Below are 26,342 nucleotides of genomic sequence, written 5' to 3'. Positions count from 1 at the left end.
TACAAACAAACAAAAAAAGCAGAAACAGATCCATAAATACAGGGAACTAACTGATGGTTGGCAGAGGGGAAGGGAGTGGGGATATGGGCAAAATGGGAAAAGAAGGGGAGGTACAGGCTCCCAGTTATGGAATGGGTAAGTCATGGGGAAAAAAGGCACAGCATGGGGAATATAGTCAGTGATAGCATTTTATGGTGACAGATGGTAGCTATACTTGTGGTGGGCATAGCATAATGTATAGGCTTGTCAAATCACTAAGTTGTACACCTGAAACTAGTGTAACACTGTGTGTCAACTATGCTTCAATTTAAAAAAATCAGTTACATTTATACTTATTGAAAATCATGCTGTAATAGCTTTACATTGTGGGTTTTTTTTTATTTAAACATATTTTGTGCCTTTTCCCATGTATAGGAAATTCCTTGAGTATAGGTAACTTTTAATGCAGCATTATAATCCAATATATGTTTATAAGATAATTCCTCTATTGTCAGATATTTAGAGTGTTTCCATTTTTACAATCCTAAGTCAATTGCTTCTCGGCCTTTTGGCTAAGATCAAGTGTACAATCATAAATCTTCCTGTGCAGGCTCCCAAGATAGGCAATCAAGAGCCCTAATTTATTATCATGTCTTCCAAACCCTCTCCTCACTTCCATGTGCCCTACTCATCAGCCATACTGAAATTTTTATCATTTCAGGGCAATACCCTAAGTATTCCTGCCTTAGCGCTTTATGCTCTTTCATCTACCTGGAATTTTCTCTTTTTCCCTCACAAGTCTTCACCCATCCAAATCCCACCCATAATTTAAGACTCATCTTAAATACCACTTTCTTCCTTGAGCCCTATCTATATTTCTCAGGGTATTTGAGAATTGAATCCATGTCTCCATTATCTTCATATGACCTGCTATGTTCAGCACATGCGTCCTTCCAAATAGTAGAACCACAAGTATTTGTTGAATTAACTCCCTGATAGCTCAGATCCAATCATCCTATAAACAGATTGCATTTTCCTAATCTGTTGTTTGCCAAAAATATTAGAGTGCGTGTTGAGCCCTTTTGGATAGCTTGCTGGCTCTTTTTACAGTAAATCTTTATCAACTTCATTTCACTCCTTGGAAAGATGTTGGACTTTCTGAAAACCATAATATTTCATTGTGTGTATTTCTTATTTTCCATGTATACGAATGTTAAATATCCCCCTATGCCAGGACTTATTCCTGCAAGAACATTTCTCTTCCAAAGTCATTTCTACTTACCTATTTCCTTGTTTTCCTATCAGAAAGTGCCCACACTTCCAGGGTCTTCTGAAATAGATTCCCTGAGGTCAGAGACTGTCATATTAACCTCCAGCACCTAGCATAAAACTGGAGTTTTGAATTCATTCATTTGAATGGATTAATATAAGAGGCTTGAACAAAAATGCTGATAGCAAATGACCTTAGCAAGGGTTGGATCCCAGGAGTCAGATTGGGCCAGGGCAACTTAGCACTGAGTAGTAGTAGTAGTATATAGTAGAAGTAGTAGTAGTAATAGTAGTAGTAGTAGTAATAGTAAATAAATGTGTAGTAGATAAGGGTGAGACCAAGTATAAGACCATTAACAGGAGGCAAAGCCTGGGTTTAGAAGCCATACGGATCATGAATAATTTGGGAAGGAGATCAGGATAGGCTGAGATATAAGGGCTCAGGCTGTAGGTTACTAAGAGAGACTGGGAGAATCTTGGTATCTGTTCTTAGTAGAGAAAACTTCTCTAAACCATCATCAGTTCTTTCACTTCTAAAATAGAGATGATAATCATAGGCATTGCAGAAGGTTGTCATGAGAATTCAATGTCATCCAACAAATATTTATGGAGTGATTGAGTTCCATGCTGTATGCTAGATGCTGAGTCATGGTTGTAATGCTCTTAGTTTTACACTTAACGGCAAGGTCAAATGGGAATCCAGGTTTCTATTAATGAAAAAAATGCCATTTAAATCCCATGAAGGGTTATCTTTTTTATAGCTTCATGAAAGACTTTTTTTTATTTTATTTTATTTTTTAATTTTTATGATAGTCACAGAGAGAGAGAGAGAGGCAGAGACATAGGCAGGGGGAGAAGCAGGCTCCATGCACCAGGAGCCCGACGTGGGATTCAATCCGGGGTCTCCAGGACCGCGCCCTGGGCCAAAGGCAGGCGCTAAACCGCTGCGCCACCCAGGGTTCCCATGAAAGACTTTTTTAAAGTTAAAATTTAGTTAGTTAATATACAATGCAATATTTGCTTTTGAAGTAGAGTGCAGTGATTCATCACTTACATACAACACCCAGTGCTCATCATAAGTGTCCTCATTAATACCCATCACCCATCTAGCCCATTCCCCATCCACCTGCCTCCACCAACCCTCAGTTTGTTCTCTATCATTAAGAGTCTCTTATGCTTTGTTTTCCTCTCTCCAATCCCTCTTCCCATATGTTTATCTGCTTTCTTTTCATGAAAGACTTTTGAAAGTTTGAAGTATAGTGACTTGCATCCTCCTTACCTGTGCTCTTATTACCTCGAAGAACTCCAGTGAGAGAGAAATGAAGAGAATCACTCAAAGCCTGATTTATCTCCATATAACTCATGTTGGCTTTTCTCTTAAATTACTAGAGTTGCTGAAAAATTCAACGAACCACTGTTTTATTTTATTCACACACACACGTATACACATACCTTCCCAAGTCTGTACTAAAACTCACTGTAGTGGGTTTACCCTAGGCCTCTCCTAGCCATAGCTACTGCTTATAGTTGCTAACAAATTGTGATTATTCGGTATCTATAAGTTACTTCCAAATTCTTAGATAGATGGTATCAGCCTCTAATGATATGTATACCTCTAGACAGTCATTGTCGTTGAGAGTATCTAACTCAGCCAACTCATTCTAGTTGAATCCAGGGCAATTTTGGAGGGAATTTCAGTAAATCAAAGAATAATAGTGTTGAAATGGATACTCAGATCATTCAGCCCAACTCCCAGTCTTCTGACTCTGGAAATACTGAGGCCAATTTTCTAATTTCCTCTTCATTCCTGAACATGCATTTTCAATCTTGACCATTAAATGTTGCCACTGATTCTCTGTTTTTCTCCTTTGGTAACCTTAAAAATTTTTTAATTCTAACTTTGCATTCCCTTGAAGATGCTTTTCAAATTATTTCTAACTACTTCATTTCTAGTAAGTAAAAGTTTATTTTCCAATAGAATTTGTAGGATACAGCTGCAAAAGTATGTGAAGCAATGTTAGAACTGGAAGGAGAAATTACAGTTAGAAACTTCAACATCTGTCTCTCAACAGTTGATAAAACAACTAGGCAGAAAAATCAGGATATAGAAGAACTGAGAGTTCTGCACATACATAAAGAATTGACTTACATCCTAGAAAAAAATCATTGGACTTTTAGAAACACTGTGGGCACCTGGGTGGCTTAGTCACTTAAACATCTGCCTTCGGCTCAGATCATGATCCCTAGGTCCTGGGATTGAGGCCTGGGTAGAGCTATTTGCTGAGTGGGGAGTCTGCTTCTGACTCTCCCTCTCCCTCTCCCCCTACTTGTTCTGTCTCTCTCTCAAATAAATAAATAAAATATTTTTTTAAATAAAGAAACATTTCCCAATTTACTATTGCCTGAATGTCACTAGATCACAAATAATCTCACAAATTTATGTTAGTCTTATTCTTTGAGATATTAGCAATCTTCTTAGTGCCTTGTATTTATTCATTCATTCAATCATTCCACAGAAATTTATTAATATCCTCTAAAATCAAGACATTGCATTGAGCACTACAATTGATTTCATTGTTTTTGAAATGTTTAATAGTTAAATTGTTTGGAGGGTTATTTAGCAATAATATAGAGTATGAATTTTAAAAACTTAAAAAAGTTATATGACTAAATCAACTAATAAGCATCATTTATCACTTTCAGAAGCTCTTCTCCAAAGAGAATTCTGAAATTATAGTTTCCTCCAGTATCCCATTGTTACATGTAAGAGAAAAATACAATCCAAAGAGAGAAAATTACTTGATTTGCCTGAGGTCATAGAATAAATGGAAACAGAGACAGTAGCAAGACCCAGATCTCCTTCCTGGCTCAGCCCAATGCACAGCCCCCTTAGGCTGGCCTTGGATCAGAGGGTTACTGTTCCACAGCATGCAATTAAGCTGAACATCTGGCTTTAGCAGAAGATGTTTCTACCCTCCACTTCATGGGTTCTTCCTGTTTATCATCTCCCCAAATCTCTCTCCTCACATTCAATAACGTATCACACCAAAGCTCCTGACACAAATCTCTCGCCTGAAGAGCAAAAGTTGGCTTCTTCTTGTGGGTACTGGATTTATCAGAACCAGCTTCGGTTTTTATTATCCTTCATAATACACTGAATATAGATTCTGTACAATCTGCTGCTATCAGACCCAGCAGAGAAATTACTTCTTTCTCTATACTATCTCCATCATCTGAAGGCTATTATTTTTGCATTAGAAAAAGGTTCTTCAGGACCACTGCCTCATCTAGTGTGTGGGCCCTATTGAAAGCATGCTCCCTACATCATCATGTAGGTGCCTGTCCACTTGACACCCCTGATATGCTATAGAAGATTGAAAAACTGACCAGCAAAAACAATCAAACCAACCTCTTAGCATCTCTTAGTTTTTCCCACTCACAGGGACAAGCCTCTTCTTTGAGGGTCAGGATTTTATTTCTACCAACAACAGGTATTTCAATTTCAGAAAGATCTACAAACATATTGTCTCAATGCAACAAATAGGTAGTGCTCCTCCTATTACTGGAATTTCTCCTTCCTTCCTTCCTTCCTTTCTTTTTTTTTCTTTCCTTCTTTTTCTTAAAAAAAAAAAGATTTGAGAGAGAGTGTGTGTGTGTGCATGGGGGAGGGGCAGAGGGAGAGGGAGAGGGGAAGCAGACTCCCTGCTGAGTGCAGAGGCCCAGCAGGAGTTGATCTTATGATCCTGAGATCATGACCTGAGTGGAAACCAAGAGATATTTAACCAACTGAGCCACTCATATGCTCCTTCTCCTTTCTTGCTCTCCTTTTTCTTGGGTTTGTAAATCTTTACACTTGTATTATTTAAATATCCTTGCTATTTGGTAGCTAGCAAGTCACTGCCACATTTGACCAAAGATACAACAATTTAGTTGACTAATTAATTTGTTGATAGGTTGATTGAGAGGACTTTTCTGAACATGATGCTTGGTTCAGCAAATAAGAATCACAGAATCTGGCTAGGTGTGGTGATTCTTAAACTGTAGCTGCTCCATTTGTAGAACTTTTATAAAATAAATTTTTTATAAAATACTGAACAGATTCTGAGTTAATTTAGTCTTGGGTCTTAAAGTTCTTCTGGGCAACTGTCATGGGTAATCAGTTCAGAACCTCTGGATAGGTCTAAAAGGTTGCCCAGGCAACAATTGACCTGATGCTTAAATTCATTCCATTGGGAAATCTGGAATGATGACTCTTCTCGGACCAAGACGCCAGGTAGCCTAGTCTTCCAGTCTTCCTAGGTATACAAACTCTGTGTGCTGCTACTGTAGAGAGAAGCAACATGTAGTGATTAATAGTAGACTAGAACTCGCTCTCATAAAGCTAGCAGTACTTAGCCATGGCCCTTCCTGATGTCAGGGGACTATCCTTCTAGATCAGTAGTTTTCAACCAGGGAAATTTTGTCCTCCAGAAGACATATGACAATGTCTGGAGACATTTTTGGTTGTTACAACTTGGGGGAGTGCTATTGGCATCTAGTGACTAGTGGTCAGGGATGCTACTAAACATCCTACAGTGCACAGAACAGCCTCCCACAATGAGGAATTATCCAATGCAAAATGTCAATAGTGCCAAGGTTGAGAAACCTTTCCTAGATCCTTGCTCTCAGGTTCCCCTTCCTCCCAGGAAATATCATCTTTAATGAAATTAGTTCTAAACCTTTTCCTTCTTCTTCTTCTTTTTTTTTTTTTTTCCTTCTTTTTTTTTTCCAGGGCTCGAACTCGTGACTCTGAGATCAAGACTCAGATGCTTAACCAACTGAGCCACCCAGGCAACCCTAAACGCTTTCTTTCTTTCTGAGGCAGGATTTCAGCAACATTTTTCAAATCAACATTTTACAACCTTTTTATGTAGTACCAGGATGAGAAAATCCTACTTCGCTTTTAAAAAATAAAGACTGCCACCTGACTGTGTATGTCAAGGAAGCAGAATAATAACCCCAATGCCATCTTTCCCACTTACTGCTTCCTCTCCCTCTTGGCTGCCTTTCTGAAATACAAAATGAGCTGAGCCCCATGACCTAGCAGAGGCCCTGCCTTGCCTGCATCGAACAGGCGCTGCAGCCAGTGGAGCCAGCTGTTGGGGCACAGGCCACTCTGTGAGATGTCCTCAGGCTACTCAGTTTATCTGCTGCCAGCCTGGCTGGGTCAGGCCTGCTGCCAAGTTGATTAATAAGCGCTGGGACCTTACTTCTAGTAGGTCCCAGACCTGCTGTTTTTTCTTCCCACTTCCTTAGATCATTTCATTATTAAATTAAAGATTGTTGTGATTTAAACTGAATTGTCAGGCAGCCTGGGGACAAACGTGGGGTTTGGTTAAAAAATTGAACCTGGTACTGCATTTACTAAATCCAACCTCAGTTGGGTGCTTTTTTTTTCCTCTTAAAGAAATAATTCAAAACTCCCAAGGCTGGAAGTAGAAGTAGAACCTTCCCCTGCAGTGTCAGGAGCCCACACAGAGAGGCTGGCATGCCAGGAAAGGGAGCCGATTATAAATAGCATAAAAAGCAGCATCAGTCAAAACTCACTGATGTGCCTGAGCGAAATGTTAAAAGAAACAAACAGCTTCTGAAATAAGAAGCAATGATCTTTTTTTCACTTTTTTAATTTAAAAGTGCTAAGGAATGAAAACAATATAGATAGATTAGATAGATAGATAGATAGATAGATAAGATGATAGATTAAACACACACACACACACACCAATACACACACAGAACCCAACTGAGATCCTTTAGGAAATAATGGGTAGTTATTAATTTTAAAATAACAAAATTACGAGGAGTTGGAGCCACACAGAAGAACAGCTATCCTTTTTCTGTGTAATCAATGCTATTTATTTAGAAAGCCGATGGTTTCTCCTTCTAAAAAAATTTTCCTGTGTATGTAATTTTTTTTCTAGCTTCGATGGAAACCATTTGAAATTCCAAAAGCATCTCAGAAGAAGGTGGACTTTGTGAGTGTAAGTCAATACCATCCACACCTTCCTTCTGCTCTCCTTTCTCCCCCAGTGAGTGAGTGATTCAGCCATTTGCTGGCTGAATGCCAAGCGGAAGCAGACTTAGAGGCCGGCAGCAGAGACAGCACCACCTGCCTCTGCTTCCAGGGCTGGCCAAGGGATGTCTTACTTCCAGGCACCAAATGGCCCCTGACACCAAAGGGCACTGGTGAGCTATTTACAACATCTCTGACTGGCCAATGGAAATTGAGCATTTCCCTACCTCAGGTTTCTTTGTTTTTGGCTAGAACAGGGGTCCTTATCCTTTTTTCCCCTGGACTCCTTTTTATTTTTTTAAATTTTGTTAGTCACCATACAATACAATATTGGTTTCTGGAGTAGAGTTCGGTGACTCATTACTTGCATACAGCCCAGTGTTCAACACAAATGCCCTCTTTAACATCCTTCACTTGTCCAGCCCATCCCCTGCCCACCTCCCTCCATCAGCCCTCAATTTGGGTAACATATATGCTTCTAAATAACAAGATCTATGAAAATATCTAATAACTTTAGTTGATAGAAGTATGAGCATAAACAATATTCTGGAAAAGCATAACAACTATAATGTGATCTAAAAATATGTGTGATCTCTATCAGTGAGCAGGTCACAGGTACTTCTAATACTTCTGTACTTTGTTGCTTACATTCATATTAATTGAAGGAAATGATACATTTCAGAGGTTAGTGAAAATAAATATATAATTTTCTCTCTGTCCAACTTCATGAACTTCATGAAATAGACCCTTGGGCTAGAATAACATTAATTCAGGGTGACAGCTCAAGTTAACACAATGCTGATTAAAAGTTCTGCTCGGTAGTTATAGGTGTTGGGAGTATTGGAATACTTGAGCTCAGAGCAAACTGTATGTAGGGGAGAAAGAAAAGAGCTACAAGGCAGAGGGCCTCAAAGAAGCTAGTTTTGCAGACCAACCTCAGTCCATGGCTTATTTAGGGAGAGTCCAGGTGCCCAGCCACAGGCCAAATTGTTTGGATTATGCGGAATTCCTTATCTATATTTTAAGTGCCCCAAGCTCTGTGTAGAACCATCTAAATCGATCCCAAACTGGCAAACTGTGTTAAAATACAAAAAGAAATCCTCCACTCTGGGCGAATTATGCATATCTGAAGGAGCGGAGCTCTCTCCTTTCCATCTGCAGGTTTGGGGCTGAGGATTTTGAGAAGACCCATGTGTTAAGGTTTCTTCAACTGCAGATTATCAGCAGACGGGATTATCATTGGTCAGAATGCTCCCACTTCCCTGTTGTGGAAAAATTAGGGCTGATCCCATATATAAGCACAGGGCTGCCTACCTGATAAGGTGCATGTAGCTAAGGGGCATTAGCTGGTCCCTCATGTGGCAACCTTCCTCCCTAGGCTTCCTAGGTGCCCGGTTTTACTTTTGAAAGAAACTCTCCTCTAGGCTCATCTTAAGCACCAAACTGATAAAATGCCAAGTAAGGTCATTTTAGCCATTGAGATAACCCAGATCTAGGGCCATGACTAGCCACTAGAGAGAGCCACCACTTACCAAACAAAATCCACAAATCTTGGGCTGTCCAGAGCAGACTGGACCCCAAATGTCCACTTGTCCACTAGTCTTGGAATAGAACCTTGCCTCATGGCTCTCCAGACCAGGAAGAGGGCCAGGCTCTTGGACGAGACTTACATACACCCTTCCTTCTCCTGCGGTCTCTCCCAGGGCCTGCATACCTTGTGTGGAGCTGGAGACATAAGGTCTAACAATGGACTTGCCATCCATATTTTTCTCTGCAACACCTCCATGGGGAACAGGTAAGCGGCTTGATGCTTGCGCAGAACATCCTGATTTCCCAAGAGGTGTTGGCCAGAGAATGGAAGCTAGGTAGTTGTTTTATGTTACTGTTTTTTTTTCTTCCCAGAGCAACATTGATACACATTTATTAATAAGTGAGCATTTCAATCATGACTGACTCCTAGAACATAAACAAGAATTTCACATGACAATGCAAATAGAAAAGAGATGGTGGGCACTGGGAAGCGGAAGTAGTCCAAGAGGCATTTTCACTTTAACCAGATTTGGGTCAGAATATCTCTAATTTCTTCAACTGAGTCCAAAGACATACTGCATGAGCAGCCATTAAGGGCCACCAGTTGGTAGCGGGTCAAGCTGAGACTTTGGCTTCAGCTAATAACTGTGTAAGTTTGACATTCCTCAATAGAGGAGCTTACATATTGGATTTTTTTTAATCGGAAAAAATATGAAAATGGCATTCTGCCTTTCTTGGGGAAGCAAAATATCACAGTAGATTTGCGCATTATCACTGGAACCTGACTGTTCTATCCAAAACTCTATGCCACTCCTCCTGGCTGAGTAATCTTGGGCATTTAACTTCTCTGAGCCATGACAAGGCCCTGCAGATGTCTCTTTGGATCCAACCTCATATCACAGCACCTCCTTCTTTTCACTCGAGCTGCACTAGTCTTCCTTCAGTTCTTTCAACCTGCCTCAGACCATTTGCATGTGCTGTTCTTTCTGCCTGAAATGTTTTCCCCACTCCCCAAACTCTTGCCTAGATAATTTCTTTGGTTTTCAGGCCAAATGTCCCTTCTTCAGGGAAGCCTCTGCTGACTCATCACATTAGATCAAGTTCATTATTCCTTCATTCACCTGAACTTGACTTTCATAGTGCCATTACAGTTTACGATGACAGAGTTCTGTAATTATTTGATTGCTATCTGACCTCCTACTAGACTCTAAGATGTCTTGGGACAGAGAAGGGGTCATTTTGCTCACCAGTTCATATCCAGCACTGAGCCTGGCACATGGTGGGTAGTAATCAATAATACATGAAGTGAATTCATTTGTCTGGACAGTGTTAAAATTGAAAATCACAGGAATTATTCTTTATGTTTTAGATGCTTTTACAATTCAGATGGGGACTTCTTGATTGGTAAGTTCTGAAGATTTCAGTATGAATTGGTCTCCAGTCACAAGCTGCTTTTCAATTATATATATATTATTTTCCTTTGTCCTTCAGTCTGTCTTATGTAGTACAATCTACAGACTGAGATCTAGAGGCCATGAGCGGTCTGGAAAAGATTCCTGGTGTAGCTCAAAGCCCCTCATCTATTTCCTGGTCTCTCTGTCTCGGCCCATCCCTGCCAGACCTTTCTAATACGGGAGATCTGGAAAGCTGAAAAGAAATAGAATAATACCAACATGTGATTAACTTATTAAGATAACTCTATTTGCCTTCAAATCCGCCCAAGACCATCTGTCATTGATATCTGCCATTTAGATAGAAATTTTTATCATGCTATCTGAAACAGAATGTCTATTAGAGAGTCCTCTCATCTACCCGTTCTATTTGATGGTTTCAGTACTGATATTTTGTAATCACTATTTTGGTGTAGATATTAGATATACAAATACTGGACTTGCTGGAACTATCAGAAATTAGTGGTTTTCCATCCTATTTCTGCTGTCCTTTCTGGTCAATCCACAGAACTGTGCTTATAAAAACTCCTAGCCTGGCAAACAAAAATAAGCAGAGTCGATTTTTTTCATTCACTTTCTTCTAGGTAATAAAATTGCTAACCTAAGTTCTCAGAATATACATTTCCCCACATGAGACTCAATAAAGCTCTTTTCTTTTGGAATGAAAAATCAAATGCAGCCCTTGAGCCTTTTACTCTTCATGAAGTGGCCTTCATGAGAAAAGAGTTGTTCACTGAGCCCTGTCTTTTTTGTTAGTTCCCCAGAAAGGAAAACTTCTCATTTACACTGAGTTTGGCAAGATGCTTGTGCAGCCCAACGAGATCTGCGTCATTCAGGTTGGTGATGTGTCCCCTTCTCCCCTGCCTATCCCTAATTTGGGAGCAATCAGATGCTGTAACTACTGTCATTTCCAACCCTAAAATTTCTTGGTGGATCGTGTCTGAGCAAAGGAAGGGAATTTAGTCATGCAGGAGGCTCCCTGTGCAGAAGGGTAAGCAGGCTTGGGTGCATGATTTGTTTTAAAATAGGACACAATCACAAAGCAAAAAGCATTGTCAATATGCTTTCCTAAATACTTATATACACTTTGGATAAGGCTCTGTTCCCACGGATTGATGTGGGTGGGGGGTGCAGTGAAGATTAATTTCTTAAAAATTTGGCTATATTAGAGCATTGGTATCTCTGAACCTAATGAGCGATTAGACTAGAATTGATTTGGGTCACAGATGTGATTAGAAGTTAAAAATTTCATTTTAACTTATCTTTGAGTTGTCCACCTCTCAAACATAGCTTAGCAGACTATAGCCTTATTTTTGCATTTGGGGATAGCTGTGGCTCTGGGGCAGCTTTTTTTTTTTTTAAGATTTTATTTATTTATTCATGAGAGACAGAGAGAGAGAGAGAGAGAGAGAGAGAGGCGCAGAGACATAGGCAGAGAGAGAAGCAAGAAGCTTCATGTGGGACTCGATCCCAGACCCAAGGCAGATGTTCACCCACTGAGCCATCCAGGTGTCCCTGGGGCAGCTTCTTTATAGCTACAGGTATGATTTGGGAGTGCACACCACCATCTACTTCCCGTTCCAGAGAGGAATGCGGTTCAGCATAGATGTCTTCGAGGAGACCAGGGGCTACATCCTGGAGGTCTACGGTGTCCACTTTGAGTTGCCTGACCTGGGACCAATTGGTAAATCCTCACTACAAGCTTTTAGGCTCCCTTGAGATATAGGACAGATAATCGCCTGAGAGTTAAACATCCTTCTTCCCTCATTATCTTTCTCCCCTCATTATCTCACTCAAATTTCAACTTTCCTGTCTAGACAACTTCTCTAGACCAAGTGTAGCTGGGAATTTCAGAAACCTATTAAAACTCTCTAAGCAATCCCAGATACTTTTTTTCAGCCCTCCAAGGTCAGGGATTCTTTATAATGGCTGACCCAGCTGATGAAATGAAATCACTAATTAGCTCATCAGTGTATATCTATCCATCAGCTAGTCTTGTCTCTATGTTGTGCTAAAGGTACTGATGGGAATCGCACCAAGGGTAACAAAAGCCTCATAAAATACATACATAAAAGTAAACAACCAAAGTCAACCCATTATAAATCTCTTTCTAGAGTAGCATATAGACCGTTGGAGAACAGAAGGTATATAATAGATTTTTGATTATACAGTATATACCCTAAAGGATGTAGAAGTTTGGGTTACTAGGGGCCAAAGTCACTAGGAATAGCTTTATAGAAGAGGTAAGATTGACTAAATCTTGATGAAAATTTGAGGACAAATAAAAAGGAAAGAGAACTGCTTAAGCAGAGACATACATGTGGGAACAAACTTTGTGAATAGGAGGGAGATTATGTTCTTAAGTCAGTAAGTTGTATGTAGACAACAACATAGCAAAAGTCATTAAACAAGGGCTATATTCCTATGGAAAGGGATATAGACCAAAAGATGTATCATCTACATACCTAACATTCCCACTCGGCACATTCCACAAAATCTACACATTAATTCAGAGCCATGAAGGAGCTGGAAATCTCCTCCATGAGGCAGCCTCCATGAGGTAAGATTAAAACTTTCAAAAGTGAATCAAGGTCCCCCCACCCCCGATTCTTCTGGCAAACTGGAGGCAGGAGATGCAGGAAAGAAGTGAAGGTGGTAGGAGGAGTTGTTCTCAAAACATCTCTTAGAGTGAAAAGAGTGGCTGCGAAAATTGGCCCTTGGTTTCATCTTTGACATGTTTGCTAAAGGTGGTGGCCACACCTCCCAGTTCTTCCTTTCCTTGTCAACAGCTTTTTAGAGTAAAGCAGGACAGGCCAGCATGTGCCTTCTGGTCACTCCCCTGGGGAGATCCAAATAGTCAGAGGAAGGTGGGAGGCAGCAGAGAGGCAGCTGGAGCCATGGTGGGCCGTCTGTCATTCTGCTCACCACCCGCTCTTCCCACTTCAGTCTGGCTTCCTGCTGCTCTACAGTCAGCATAGACTGCAGGTTCCATGGACCATGTACCCTCAAAAATATATATAATTTACTAACCAATTGGGGGCTTATATTTTTTAACCCCAGGAGCTGGAAATGATAAAACACTCCCCAGGTCTCTCTCAGAGTTAAATTATGTTTTTGCACTTACACTTTTTATTTTTGGTCTTTTGATTTATTTTCTTTCTCTGGAGGCAACACTCACCCCTAAGCAAAGGTAAGCAAGCAAGTCCTGAATGCTTTTTCTCCTGAGTGGCAGACAGATATGTGAGGCTGGAGAGCAGTTTTGCAGACTTGGATTGATTCTGAGTTCTGAGAAGCAGAGGCATGCCGAGGCAACAGTATGTAACCCTTCCTTTCTGAGATCAAGGACTGGAGATGAGTTCTAGAATCATCATGGTTTTCTTGGAGGAAAATTCTAGTGTTCTATCAGAACTTCCCTTTACCTTTTTTCTAGTCTCATCTTCTCCCCTCAGCTGCTGTGATGCAAGAATGCATGTAACACGGTTGATAAACCATATTTACTCTACAACTTTAGGAGGTGATGCTGGTGATCATGATGATGATTTTCATGATTCTTTTTCCTGATCAAATTCCTTGACTCCTCCTAGAAGGGTACCAGCCTGGGATTCCAATGAGCCTTTGAACAATGAAAACAAATTGTGGAACGGCTCTTGATGTGGAAGAGAGCCCTTTCTCTTTGTGCAACTGCGGGCATCTTTCCTATTGTCTAAAAAACTTTTGGGTCTCTGTGTTCTAGGAGCCAATGGCTTGGCCAATCCTCGTGATTTTTTGATACCCGTTGCCTGGTATGAAGATCACCAAGTACCAGGTGGCTACACTGTGATTAATAAATACCAGGGGAAGCTATTTGCTGCCAAACAGGTAAAGTAAGAGAGGTCAGCAGACAGAAAGGGAATAAATAGTTATTAAGCACCTACTGTTTGCTAAGGCCAGTGTTAAATATTTTACATATATCCTTTCGTTTTTACCATACTACTAAGATATTACAAATAAGGTACTATTTGCTTCATTTATTTATTTTTTTTATTTATTTATGATAGTCACAGAGAGAGAGAGAGAGAGAGGGGCAGAGACACAGGCAGAGGGAGAAGGCAGGCTCCATGCACCGGGAGCCCGATGTGGGATTCGATCCGGGGTCTCCAGGATCGCGCCCTGGGCCAAAGGCAGGCGCTAAACCGCTGCGCCACCCAGGGATCCCTATTTGCCTCATTTATAGGCATGAAAAGGTAGTGACATATAATTTACCAAGTGTCATAGTAAATGGCAGAACTAATATTAGAACCTATATCTGTTTGACTCCAAAGGTTGTGCTCTTTCTCCTCAACAGCAATAAAAATCATGGAAAAATGTAGGTCTCTAAAATGGTGTGTAAAATATAATATACAGGCAGGGTAATATGTTATGAAAAGGAAAATGAGTAAATAAGCAGATCATCCAAGATTTATATTACCAGTGGCCACCATATTTCAAATACAAGCTATGACTAATATAAAACAAGTAGAACTCAGTTAATTAACTTGACTTAGTTTATACCAGTAGCCTTGTAAACTCAGGAGATAGGTAAAAGAATGGATAATAATAATAATATAATACGTAATTGTTGATATATTAGCATATATTATATTATATATATATATATATATACTGAATATATATTTGCAGAATGTAATTATATAAGCAAAATAATCCAAAGATTTCTTCTTTTTACCATTATTTATTACCACTATTTTGGCCCCTTTGACCTATAGCTTCTATTTCCAAGGCATATTATTTTCCTTGTACAGCATTTAGAAGGTATGCTAATCAGCAGAGGCCAACTAATTTGGCACTTAAAATCAACCCCTGAGAGTTAATTGCCAGCCTCGTTGACACATTGACACCTTCATATTGTCTGGGTCAGGATTTCTCAAAATGTGGTTTAGAGGCCATTTGCATCAGAAATTCTAAGGGAAGTTATTTAAATGTGGATCCTTCCATACTACTCCAGCTTGACAAAAACGATGGGCATGAGGTGTGAAAACCTACATTCATCAGAGGCATGCTCCCCATATTATTTTTGAATTTAATTGATAGAGAACCACCATTCCAGAGGTGGCCAGCATGGGTTTCTGCTTCCTAAGTGGACTCTGCTGATTATTTTCTATCTGAGCACCCACACTGATCCATTATCCCTTCTCTGCCATGACCTGTACCCTAGGAGCTTGACCTGCATGGGCTCCCCAGCCAGCTGGTTTTTGGTTGGGTTCAACCAGGGCGAGGTACTCACAGGAAATTGGAAGGCAGGAGGAAAGACAAAAAAGTTGGGAGTTTTTCTTCTCCTTTTCTTCCCTATGTGTGACTGCAACCCTCCATGATCTCAGCTCTTGTTGGATAGCCCCAGTGGCATGCTGGAGCCAGTTCATACTGGCACGCAAGAACTGATATACACATTCTTCCCAGCTTTGTGTTCAGCAACATTACAATAGTAGCTCAAAACTGATCGTGGTAAGAATATTTATACCCCAGAAATTAGCAAATGCTATAAAAACAGTGCATTTTTCTTTTGAGAGTTAGTTGCTAGTTGTTAAATAATTTACCAACACACCACCAGGCAGCCCCTTCATGGTTCTCGCTCTTGCTGGAATCCTGTAACAACTTGTTCTTCCCATATCCCACAGGCCCTGGAATGGCCAGGTCTTCCCACTGTTACTAGGCTCAGAAACCTCAGCATATCTAGCCAGTTCACTGAACCCTAATCTCTCCTCTGTAAGTAGGCTCTTCAGTAAAATTTTTAGAATATTCTGAGTTAGATTCTGTTTCCAGAACAGAAGCATAGTTGCCGTGGGGACCACCTTTGTGTAACAGAGTGCTGATCCTCTCCTATTCCAGAGCGGGCCCAAGAAGGATCACATTGGGATTGTTCTGAAAACTTAAGTTCTTGAGGCTGGAACTCTTAGATACCATCTCACCTTCCTGAACTCACCAACCCAGACAGTGTACCAGAAGCTCCTCTAGGCAGCAATTACCTGGAGAGCAGTCCCAGCCAAATGCACCAGGAAACCCAGACGGTGGCCCAGATTGTCGGAGAATTGCTGACATCCACAGTTTCTCACAACTGTGTTAAAAATTGTTGAAAAGGCACTACTTGGAGAATGTGCTGTGCTTCTGCTGCACATGGAATCAGAGGCAGCTGCAGCTTATGAACTGGAAAAATAGGGTTAGTGGCTTAGCAGGGAGGGGATGGTTTGAAGGCATGTGAAGCAACCACAAAATGATTCGGGGTTATACTTCTCCCAAAGGATGGTGTTATTAAATTCTGAGCAAAATCAAATCAAAAAGCGAGACCGTGATGCCAAGTACAAACTGTGGAAGCACAGCTACAAAAGCATTAAACACCAAGATTACCCTTTCCTGTTTTTTGTTTTGTTTTGTTTTGTTTTGTTTTTTGATCAGAATGTCTCCCCATTCAATGTTGTGGCATGGCATGGGAACTACACCCCCTACAAGTACAACTTGGAGAACTTCATGGTCATTAACTCGGTGGCCTTCGACCATGCAGTAAGTCTGGACCATGGAGGGGCCCTGAGAATAGGGTAGCCAGTGGGTTGGAGGCATCCATATTAGGTCCCTGATATTCACAGATTTAGCATTTCCAGTGTCACCCTTGGAAGCCCAAGATATAGTCATTGTGTTGACAGGAATTTGAATCATCTGCAGCAAAGCTTTGATGAAAGAGGAAATAACAAGCTATTGGGGGAGCCCAGCCTGACAGGCAACACTCACCCTTGAACACAGCTTAGTTCTTATAGAGTATCACAGCAACTTCTATAGATGGTTAAAAACTTAGTATCTTCTTGGCCAGTGTATCCCCAAAAGAAACCAACTGCTAATGTTAGTGATAAAGTGATAAGAAAGAAACAGCTCTGGATTTGGAAAGTTCTTTCTTGTCCTGCTCACAAATGCTGAGTCTGCTGGGTCCGGCTGCCTACTCAGGTACCTCCACTCCTGGCTGTTTTTAGCAATGATGGAGCAGATAGTCCTCTTCTGAAGTTCCTCAGAATGTTCAGTGCTTGAATTTAAAACAAAGGATGTTCTAAAATGTGAACTCGGTCATATTTTTCACTCAATTAGAGGGCCACAAATAGGTCCCTAAGCCCCCAAGGCCCCACATTCGTGATAAAGTGCTAGCTCTGAGACCCTGTGGGAAAGTTCATTTTGCAGCCTAGTTCATGATAGATTAACTTAACCCAAAAGCTGGAGGGATAATTAGAGCAGGAGCTAGAGAACCAAAGACAGAAAGATTACTCTGAGCCAGTTCAGCTTATCTCTAGGGTAACAAAACTACCTTTTGAAGAGAGACAACTTGTAACAAAACCAAAAGGGAATAGAAAATGAGGCATCAAGCCCAAAACAGCATGAAAAGGGATCCAGAGACACTGATAGAGCTTTATTTGAGCCTCACTACATTTTCTTTAACAGTTTTCAGATCATTTCTCAAGACAGATGAAGAAGTATAAAGTCTCACAGTGATAGGGGTGGGTTCGGGGCTTGCCTTTGCACAGGTCCAGTCTCTGTAGTGCTGCTACAGTTATTCTTCCAAAATCCAGCTCCGACCATTCTACTGCTGCATGAGAAAACCTTGCAGCCTCCCCATGGTTTAGGATTGTCTGAGCTCTGAAGCGTGGTGTTGGATGCTCTCCACCATCTGGCCCTAGACTCATTTTTCCAATACCAGCTCTTACCCTCTCTTCCTTCTGTAAATGAATTCTGGGCTTTAGCCTTCTTGCCTTTTAGCAACATTTCTGTGCTTTTTGATGCCTTTTCTATTTTCTGTGCTTAAAATGCCTTTTCCTTTCTTTCCTTCTTTCTCTCCTCTTGCCCTCCTTTTTCTTTCTTTCTCCTTTCATTTTTCAAGACCTTCCTCAAATACCACCTCCTCTTTGAAGCCTTCCCTGATCTTCTCAGGTAGGCAGGCATTCTGTATTCCCTTGGATTTCTATTTATAAGGCTAGATTGACCTTGGCACCTTACTGTGATTAGTTGTTTACTTACCTCTTTTATGACTCCTCCAGCCCCCAGACCACTGCCACCAACAATGCTAAAGGGGCAAGAAATAGATCTCAACCATCTTTGAATCCCAGACCCCAGCATGTGAAAGCAAACATGATAATTGATTTCAATTAAGTTGAATCTCAATCTTTCCATTGAAAAATCCAAAATTCTTTTGAAATCGTAATATTGTCCCCCAGCCTATGCCTTCTACATTACCACTCCCCAAACTAATGATGTAATTGGTATAATTTAGACCTGAGAGTCAAACAAGGGAAAGATAGTAATGAGGGTACCACCTGGAATCTCCGTGATGCCCCAAAGAGAACTATATCCTACAACTATACCAAAAGTTGGGTACTATTTTATTTCTATTTCCACCTCACTCCAAGCATCCTTTCTGTGGAGAACTCCCTGTGGCACATACCAGCTCTGGTCACCCTGACCTGAGATTGGGAGGCAGGCATGACTGATTCTCAGACCCACAGGGTAATACTCACATGAAATGGGGGCTCAGCAGGGTGAAAAAGCAGCTCCAAATCCTCTTAGCTTGTGTTAATTCATTTTTCTTCAAGCACAGCAAGAAGGGAAAGTCAGATGAGTGATTTCTGCACCTCAACGACAAGCCCAGACTTCTTAGCCTGGCCTGTGTGGCTTGATCAGAAATTACAGTGTTGGGGCATGTGGGTGGCACAGTAGGTTAAGCCTTGGCCTCTTGACCTCAGTTCAGATCTTGATCTCAGGATTGTGTTTTCAAACCCCAGGTTGGGCCCCAGGTTGGGCACAATGCGTGCTCTAGGTTGTACGTGTGGAGCCTACATAAAAAAAAAAAAAAAATTAAAAAAATTAGAGCCAACTCAGAAAGCCTTTCCCATGTGGGTGACATGTGTACCATTGTCCAGTCACCACCCTTTTACTGTGGGCTCAGTGTCTCTTTATGCTTTCACAGGACCCATCCATCTTCACAGTGTTGACCGCCAAATCTGTCCGTCCTGGAGTGGCTGTTGCTGATTTTGTCATCTTCCCGCCTCGATGGGGGGTTGCTGACAAGACTTTCAGGCCTCCTTATTACCACAGTAAGTCTCTATTTCACCATCTAATAAACATTTCTTTAATCACTAAATGCATCACCAAGAATGAATAAGATATTTCATAGCCACACTTAATGAAGTTGGCATTTTTAATTGTACATTAGCCAGCTGTAAATCCAACCTAAAGGTCAATGTACAATTCCACTTCCTGGAGATTGCATTTTTGTACACAGAGCTCTGGAAAGACTCTGAGGTGCATTTCATTTGGAACAGTCTTAAAAACAATTCCCTTTCCTTAGTCAACCTCAGGCCTTCTGACTTATATATACTAGCTCCCAGGTCCCCCAGCTCCCCAAGACATAGCAGTGCACTGAACAGGCAATTTAGGCATTTATAGAAGGTATGGAAGTATGGAAGAAAGGCACTTAATGGTCAAATTCCAGCACCACCTTTTTCAGGTGACACCATTATGGTGGAGAAAAAGATACAATCAATTACCACTACAAAGACACCAGATACTTCATAAATACAGTCAAAGCAAACTATTATCTTTTCTGAAGAGTGTCAGGCTCCTCACAGGCCCTGACTGTTCTCCTGGAAGTTGGTCCCCTAGAGGATCTGCTGTCCAGGAGAGAGAATTACTTTAGCTTAGCCTGTACCTTACATGCTAGTCCTTGATAATTCACTATTTCACAGAGTTATTGTGTTGAGGTTACTTTATATAGCGGTTTTCAACTTTTCATATGTGTCAGTGTCACTGGAGGGCTTGTTAAAACACAGATTCTTGGGTCCCACCCTCAGAATTTCTGCTTCAGTAGGTCCAGGGTGGGGCGTGAGAATTTGCCTTTGTAACAAGTCCCTATATGCTGCTGATGCTGCTGTTTCAGGAACCACACTTTGAGAACATTGAGAATATAAAAATCAGAATTGCTTACTAAAAAAAATTCATCCCAGCACCCAGTCTCAGAGAGTATAATTAGTTGGTTCTGAGATAGAACCTCGGAATCTGCATTTTGAGTTAACAAGTCAGAGGATTCTGACACAGAAAGTCTATAGGCCACATGTTGAGAAGCACTGGCCTGTGTCTCATCGCCCACCCAAGGAGAAGGCCAATAGAGCCATCTAAGTTAGACACATTTGCTATTATGTTACAGCTTTCAAGATACTTTGGTTTGTAGTTCAGTCACCTGAAACAAATGACCTTGTGAAATGCCTCTTATAATTTTTTTAAAAGACTCTCAAGTACATTTGGCCCAGGATAGATAAATATCTGAAAGGTATGGTTGCCTGTGTTAGTTGGAAAAGCCACAGAACCCCAAGTTAGAGATTATTTTTTCCAGAGATATTAAAACTATTGCTTTAGCAATAATCAAAATCTTTGCTACTTTGATGTGACTTTATAGGAAAAGTGGAGAATTATTTCTGTAGAAATATTGCCTCCAGTCATTTTAATGTATTTGAATCAACTGGATTCAACATTAATCAGAGAGGCAAGGTCTACCCTCCCTCTGTCCTTTGAAATATAGAAAATGATATAGAAATGTCATCACCAAAGTTATTGCTACTTAAATTCATATTCAGATCAAAGCTGAATTCTGTACTGCTCTCTTCTTAAAATTAAACCATGAAGGTGACCCTGAGGACACCTAGATTGAGGAGTGTGACAGCATATTTCAGTCACGAGCAGAACTGTTTTTAAAATATAGGCACATTATGCTTATAGTTACTTCTTTTCCTCTATGTCTGCTTCATGGAGAAATGAGTAGAGCTATGATCTGGGTCTTACCTTTTCTATAGGGGCCTGCAGCAGCATTTTGTTTCCTAGGCAGGATGAACATGGTTGCCTAGGCAATGACAGAAATATTTTGGCACTCAGTTATACTTCACATGTAAGGAAGAGGGCTGGGGCATTTATCATGCCAAATGTCCAGCTTTGCAAGGGTTGCCAATGCCATAGCTCTCTGCTCTGTTCATAGTCTGCACTCTCAGCCCTCTCACAGGAAAGACTATTAGAGTAATTTGGATGGGCTGTGACTTACTCCTCTCTATCATAGCACTTAGCACAGTGTCCAATTACGTATGTGGATGGATGGATGGATGGATGGATGGATGGACAGATGAATGGGGTAGGGAATGGACAAGTGTGGGTAGATGGGTGAATGAATGAAAAGGCATTTAAATTTTCTCAGGTATTGTATTTAATTCTTGCCCCAGGTGTGTGGTTGTTCTAATAAAGAGCTTTATTTCTTTGTTTAAAAAAGAGCTTTATTTCAATAGAAACATATGATTGAAAGAGTGGGAATGTGGTGATTTTTGTTAAATTTTGTTGACTCCAGAAAGCACAACTAAGACCAATGTGCTTAACTTAGATTAAAGCAAGTTTCCATTTAATATGAGAGAAATTACTAACACCCAGAGCTTTTAATAATATACTAGGTTGCTTTGTTTGAGTAGAGAGCTTCCATTCACAGGAAGCATGCAGGCAGACCCTGGGAAGTAATCAGTCAGGAATGATGTAGAATATTCTTCTGTATTGAGTAGAAATAGTGATCCTTTCCAATTTTAAAATTTTAGAATTCTATAAAGAGAATATCAATGGAAATAGAAAAAAAAGAATGAACCTAAGAGGCATTTTTGGAGAATAGAAAATAAGATGAAATGTTCAGATACAGAAGATAATGTTTGTTAGACTATATAGCATTTATAGACAATTTTTACAGCTGCGAAGATACTTTCACAGAGATTATCATTTGGTAATAGCTTCCAAGTCCAGGGTTCTTTCCATTACATGAATCTTCCATCAACACATTCCCACACATACACACTTCATCTCAGTTTTCTGAATTGGGAACCAGAAATATGGTGATATCATGTACTACTGTGAGGCTATTTGGAGGAGGATCAGATCAGATCTAGAAAAGAAGATGAGGGAATTCCCAGGTGGCTCAGCAGTTTAGCACCTGCCTTTAGCCCAGGGCATGATCCTGGAGTCCTGGGATCAAGTCCCATGTCAGGCTCCCTGCATGGAGCCTGCTTCTCCCTCTGCCTCTCTCTCTGTCTCTTTCATGAGTAAATAAATAAAATCTTTTAAAAAAAGGAAAAGAAAAGAAGATGATTTTAATATAGGGCTTATAAGCCTAGATGATAGAGCCCATCCACTCTTTATTATAATTTTCATTTTAATTATTATTAAAATTCTTCTCTGGGCTATGGTTTTCTTTAGATCCAACATTATTTCTTTCAGGCAGTGGAGCTTAAGACCTCTGATAATCCGCACGTCTATCAAGTAGACTTTTGCCCACCAGGAGTTCCACACTAATGAATGTTTTGCAGGTTCCCCTCCCTCCCATCTATCTGTATTCTTTAGTAATCCTAAAAAAATTATAAAATTCTCCTATCTTCTTGGCATTCCATAGACATAATGCTTGAGAGGTCTTGGTACTTTACCAGTCTTGATTGGATACTAAAAATAATACTATTTCAACCTTCCCAGGGAACTGCATGAGTGAATTCATGGGACTTATCAAAGGTCATTATGAGGCAAAGCAGGGTGGGTTCCTGCCAGGAGGAGGCAGCCTGCACAGCTCAATGACCCCCCACGGGCCTGATGCTGACTGCTTTGAGAAGGCCAGCAAAGCCAATTTGGCACCCGAGAGGATTGCTGATGGCACCATGGTAAGCAAATTGAATGCCAGGCTCTGGCAGTCTCTGGGCTCCCCAACTTTCTTGAGAGTACTGGCTAGTTTTTTTTTTTTTTTTTCATTTTTCCAAAGTCACAGAGGAGTCAAGAGAGGAGAGTGTGTGTCTGTGTGTTTATTTATTCCCATGTGTGTATGCACACACCCCTGTGTGTATACTAGATTCCTGATGTGGAAGGGTGGAAAGAGCTTTGGACTTGAGTCAGATCTGAGATCAAATCCTAGCTCTTAGTTCTTGCATGACCTTGAACAAGTCACTTTAACTTCTCTGTGCTTCATTTTCCCCATTTGTAGGATGGGTGTGGTGTCCACCTCAGCAGGTGGCTATATTTAACCTTATAGACTGTCTAGCACTGTTCAGATTTAAGGGAATATTGTGAATATTACCTGTATGCAGCCCAGAGTATATACGCTGTGTCCCAGAATCATCTCTGCTTTTTGAGGTGACCCTCTAGGGCTACACTACAGTACCCAGGGATGCAGGATGTCACCTTCAGTGGAGTTCTCAAGCCAAGGAGAATCAGGAAGCCTTTCTTCACTATAGTCAGGGCTTGTAAGCAGCAGTTCTCAGCGGCTTTCTCATTTTCTTTTGCTCTCCTTTGGCATGGGATGAAATTGATGGGATTGAAAACCTGTTTTGTATTCTTCCTGTATCAGGCTATAAACATTGAGGCTGAACACAATTGCAGTTGGCTGCGGTACTTGATTTTTATTTTATTTTTGAATTCTTGGAGGTGGAGTTTATGGACCACAAGGAGTAATTTTATGCTAAATCATATGCAAATTTGCTTTACCTTTTCAAACAAATGCCTTCAGTGTAACCTGACTTTAATAAAATCAGTAGCACAGGCCTGCCTGACTCCATGCCTAGCTTGCAAACAGAGAGCATTATCTGTCTCTCCATCCAATGCAGTTTGATTTCAGTCCCAGTTCCAGGACCAGAGTTGATGGAGCTGATCTGCAAGGGGAAAGGTGCAAAGTCCCACCTACTTGACCTTGGCTCTTTCCCTATCCAAGAGCCTTTGCAGAATTTCTGTGCAACCCTACTTCTCTGTGAGATGTGGTTTGACAATTGCCATTAAGCTATTGCCTCCAAAGTCTCTTTGGGGTACATGGGCTACCCTAGACCTGCCACTTAGTAACCTTTAGTGCCCAACTTGGCTCTGGACAGTTAGTGTTATCAGGGAGCAGTGTTCTGCATCAGAGAAGCAATGACAGGGCTGTTTTTATGAGGAGCAAGACCTTGGGAATTGCCCAAGGCTTGGGGAACTAGCCAGAAAGAGCTATCCTTATAACGGATTAAGGGCAGGACAGAAGCTGGGTAGGGAGTTCAGGATACCTGGCAGGGTTAGGGTCCAGGTTAGGGTCACTTTGCCTAGACCTAACTTTGGGTCCCCATCCTCATTTCCCATTATATAATTGGGACCCAGGCCCATCTATACACCTTATCCTTATTCCGGTTTGGAATAAATAAACTTTGTTCAATACTGCCTCCACAGCTCAACTGGAATGGGGTTTTGTTGCTCTAGTCAGACAGCAAGGCTCTTAAGCAGTCCTCAGAAATACAAGAACAGCCATAATAATAACCCTTATCTCCAAATAGTGTTCATAACATGCACAGCACCTTCATGTGATCTCATCTGGTCCTCACGTTAAGCTTGTCATGGGAAGGCAGGCAGGGGCAATCATCTCCCTTGTTTATAGGTATAGGGAGGCTCATGTACATTAGACACCAGTACTAACACGGGTTCTCTGGGGTGTGACACAAGAGAACTTTAACTTCCTTTTGTGCATTTATATTTTCTAAATTTCCAGTAATGTAAACACATAAGAATTGTAGGGGTTTATTCCGCTTTTGTTTTTATTTTATATTTAAAAGCTTCAGTGGATAGGAAAATCAGCAATTGGTGAAGCCAGAATGTCTAAGCTGCACAGAGCATGTGCATATTCTTTCTGTTGGAGACAAAAACCTGAACACAGCAAGGCATCCACCATTCAGAGTCTTCTAGAATAGGGTTCTTGAATAGGGTCCTGCCTGCCTCCTCCTTTCCTTCTCCTCCTCCTCCTCACTCTCCCTTTTCCTCCTTCCTCTTTTCCCAGCCCATCTCTTGGTTGGAGTCCTGAAAAAGAGAACTCAAATCCCATTTCTGCCACTTCTTACTACCATCACCTGACAAGCCATTTCCCGGCTTTGAGCCATAGTTTCCTCCTCTGCAAAATGGGGAGCAGGGCCTCCCCACAAGGACATAACCTCAGTATGTGATGGTTTCTAAGATAAACAGTCCTCGAACTCTCCCTTTCTGCCCTTGGATCTAGCAAATTTAGCTCCATAATGCCGTAAGGACAATGTGAGGCTTATGGGCCCAATTCTGTTTTATAGAATGAAACGTGGAGCTCAGAGAAGTTAGAGTCTCACTCACATAAGTGGCCGAGCCAGAGTCGGAACCCAAGGCCTGCGGTCCTCCCCACGTCAGCACCCGCGATTTATTATTCAGATTCTGCCTACCTATATCTTTTTCTTTGACGTGTAATCAAATATGTTTTATTATCCATCTCACTTCTTCTTTCTTGTCCCCCTCCTCATTTCCTACAGGCATTTATGTTTGAATCTTCTCTAAGTATGGCCGTCACCAAGTGGGGGCTCAAGACCTCTAGTTGTTTGGATGAGAACTACTATAAGTGCTGGGAACCTCTCAAGAGCCACTTCACCCCTGATTCCAGGAAACCAGCAGGACCTAACTGAGACTGGAGCATTTGCTGCCAAAATTGAAAATGGATTTGTGTGGTTTTGTTTAGAATTTCATGCCCTCTGGTAGTATGGGGTGGGGGGGTTGGTTAAAATGAGAACTCATTTTTTCACAGTCAAGTAATTCAGACATTTGTAGAAATGTATTTGGAAAGTTCTGTGTCAGCTTAATTACTCAATAAATACTTGGCTGGTGCTCTGTGTAAGTAGTTAGTGGTCATAATCAGGTCTTGATGATACCTGTCATGGCCACATTAGGGGCCCATGAGATCGTCTCAAGATTAAGAGCCCTTCACATGAGTTCAACCTGAATGCCTTTATCCCAGGAGTGCAAATCCAGAGTGTCTACCACAGGCCACAAGACCAAGTCACAAGGAAGGACCATGAACAGAGGCTGAAGCCAAGGTCATGGTCCCAGGCATAGAGAAGCACAAGGGTTCAGCAGAGCTCCAAACATCCAGTGTCTTCCTAAAACACATGGGCAGCCAGGCCAGCAGGCTATCTAATCATGATAGTCATGTAGCAGCCAATATAATGATTACGGACAAAAAGCCCAGCCAC

At 41.1% G+C, this 26,342-nt stretch overlaps 1 protein-coding gene across 1 annotated transcript in view; it reads left to right on the top strand.

Annotated features, from left to right (window-relative positions):
* HGD (homogentisate 1,2-dioxygenase) overlaps positions 1-25,984 on the top strand; it is a 41,826-nt gene extending 15,842 nt beyond the window's left edge. Inside the window, exons 5-14 of the mRNA XM_025990134.2 lie at positions 7,209-7,268; positions 9,004-9,095; positions 10,200-10,234; positions 11,038-11,117; positions 11,866-11,965; positions 14,015-14,139; positions 16,711-16,815; positions 19,256-19,382; positions 22,831-23,012; positions 25,629-25,984. Of these exons, the coding sequence (XP_025845919.2) occupies positions 7,209-7,268; positions 9,004-9,095; positions 10,200-10,234; positions 11,038-11,117; positions 11,866-11,965; positions 14,015-14,139; positions 16,711-16,815; positions 19,256-19,382; positions 22,831-23,012; positions 25,629-25,778 (1,056 nt within the window). The 3' untranslated portion in view covers positions 25,779-25,984. The remainder of the gene's footprint in view (positions 1-7,208; positions 7,269-9,003; positions 9,096-10,199; positions 10,235-11,037; positions 11,118-11,865; positions 11,966-14,014; positions 14,140-16,710; positions 16,816-19,255; positions 19,383-22,830; positions 23,013-25,628) is intronic.
* Positions 25,985-26,342: the final 358 nt, after the last annotated feature.

This window comes from Vulpes vulpes, chromosome 1, assembly GCF_048418805.1.
Source record: "Vulpes vulpes isolate BD-2025 chromosome 1, VulVul3, whole genome shotgun sequence".
In the NCBI taxonomy this organism is placed as follows: domain Eukaryota; kingdom Metazoa; phylum Chordata; class Mammalia; order Carnivora; family Canidae; genus Vulpes; species Vulpes vulpes.
The sequence above is the reverse complement of the archived record's forward strand: the minus strand, read 5'-3'. Positions and strand labels throughout refer to the sequence as shown.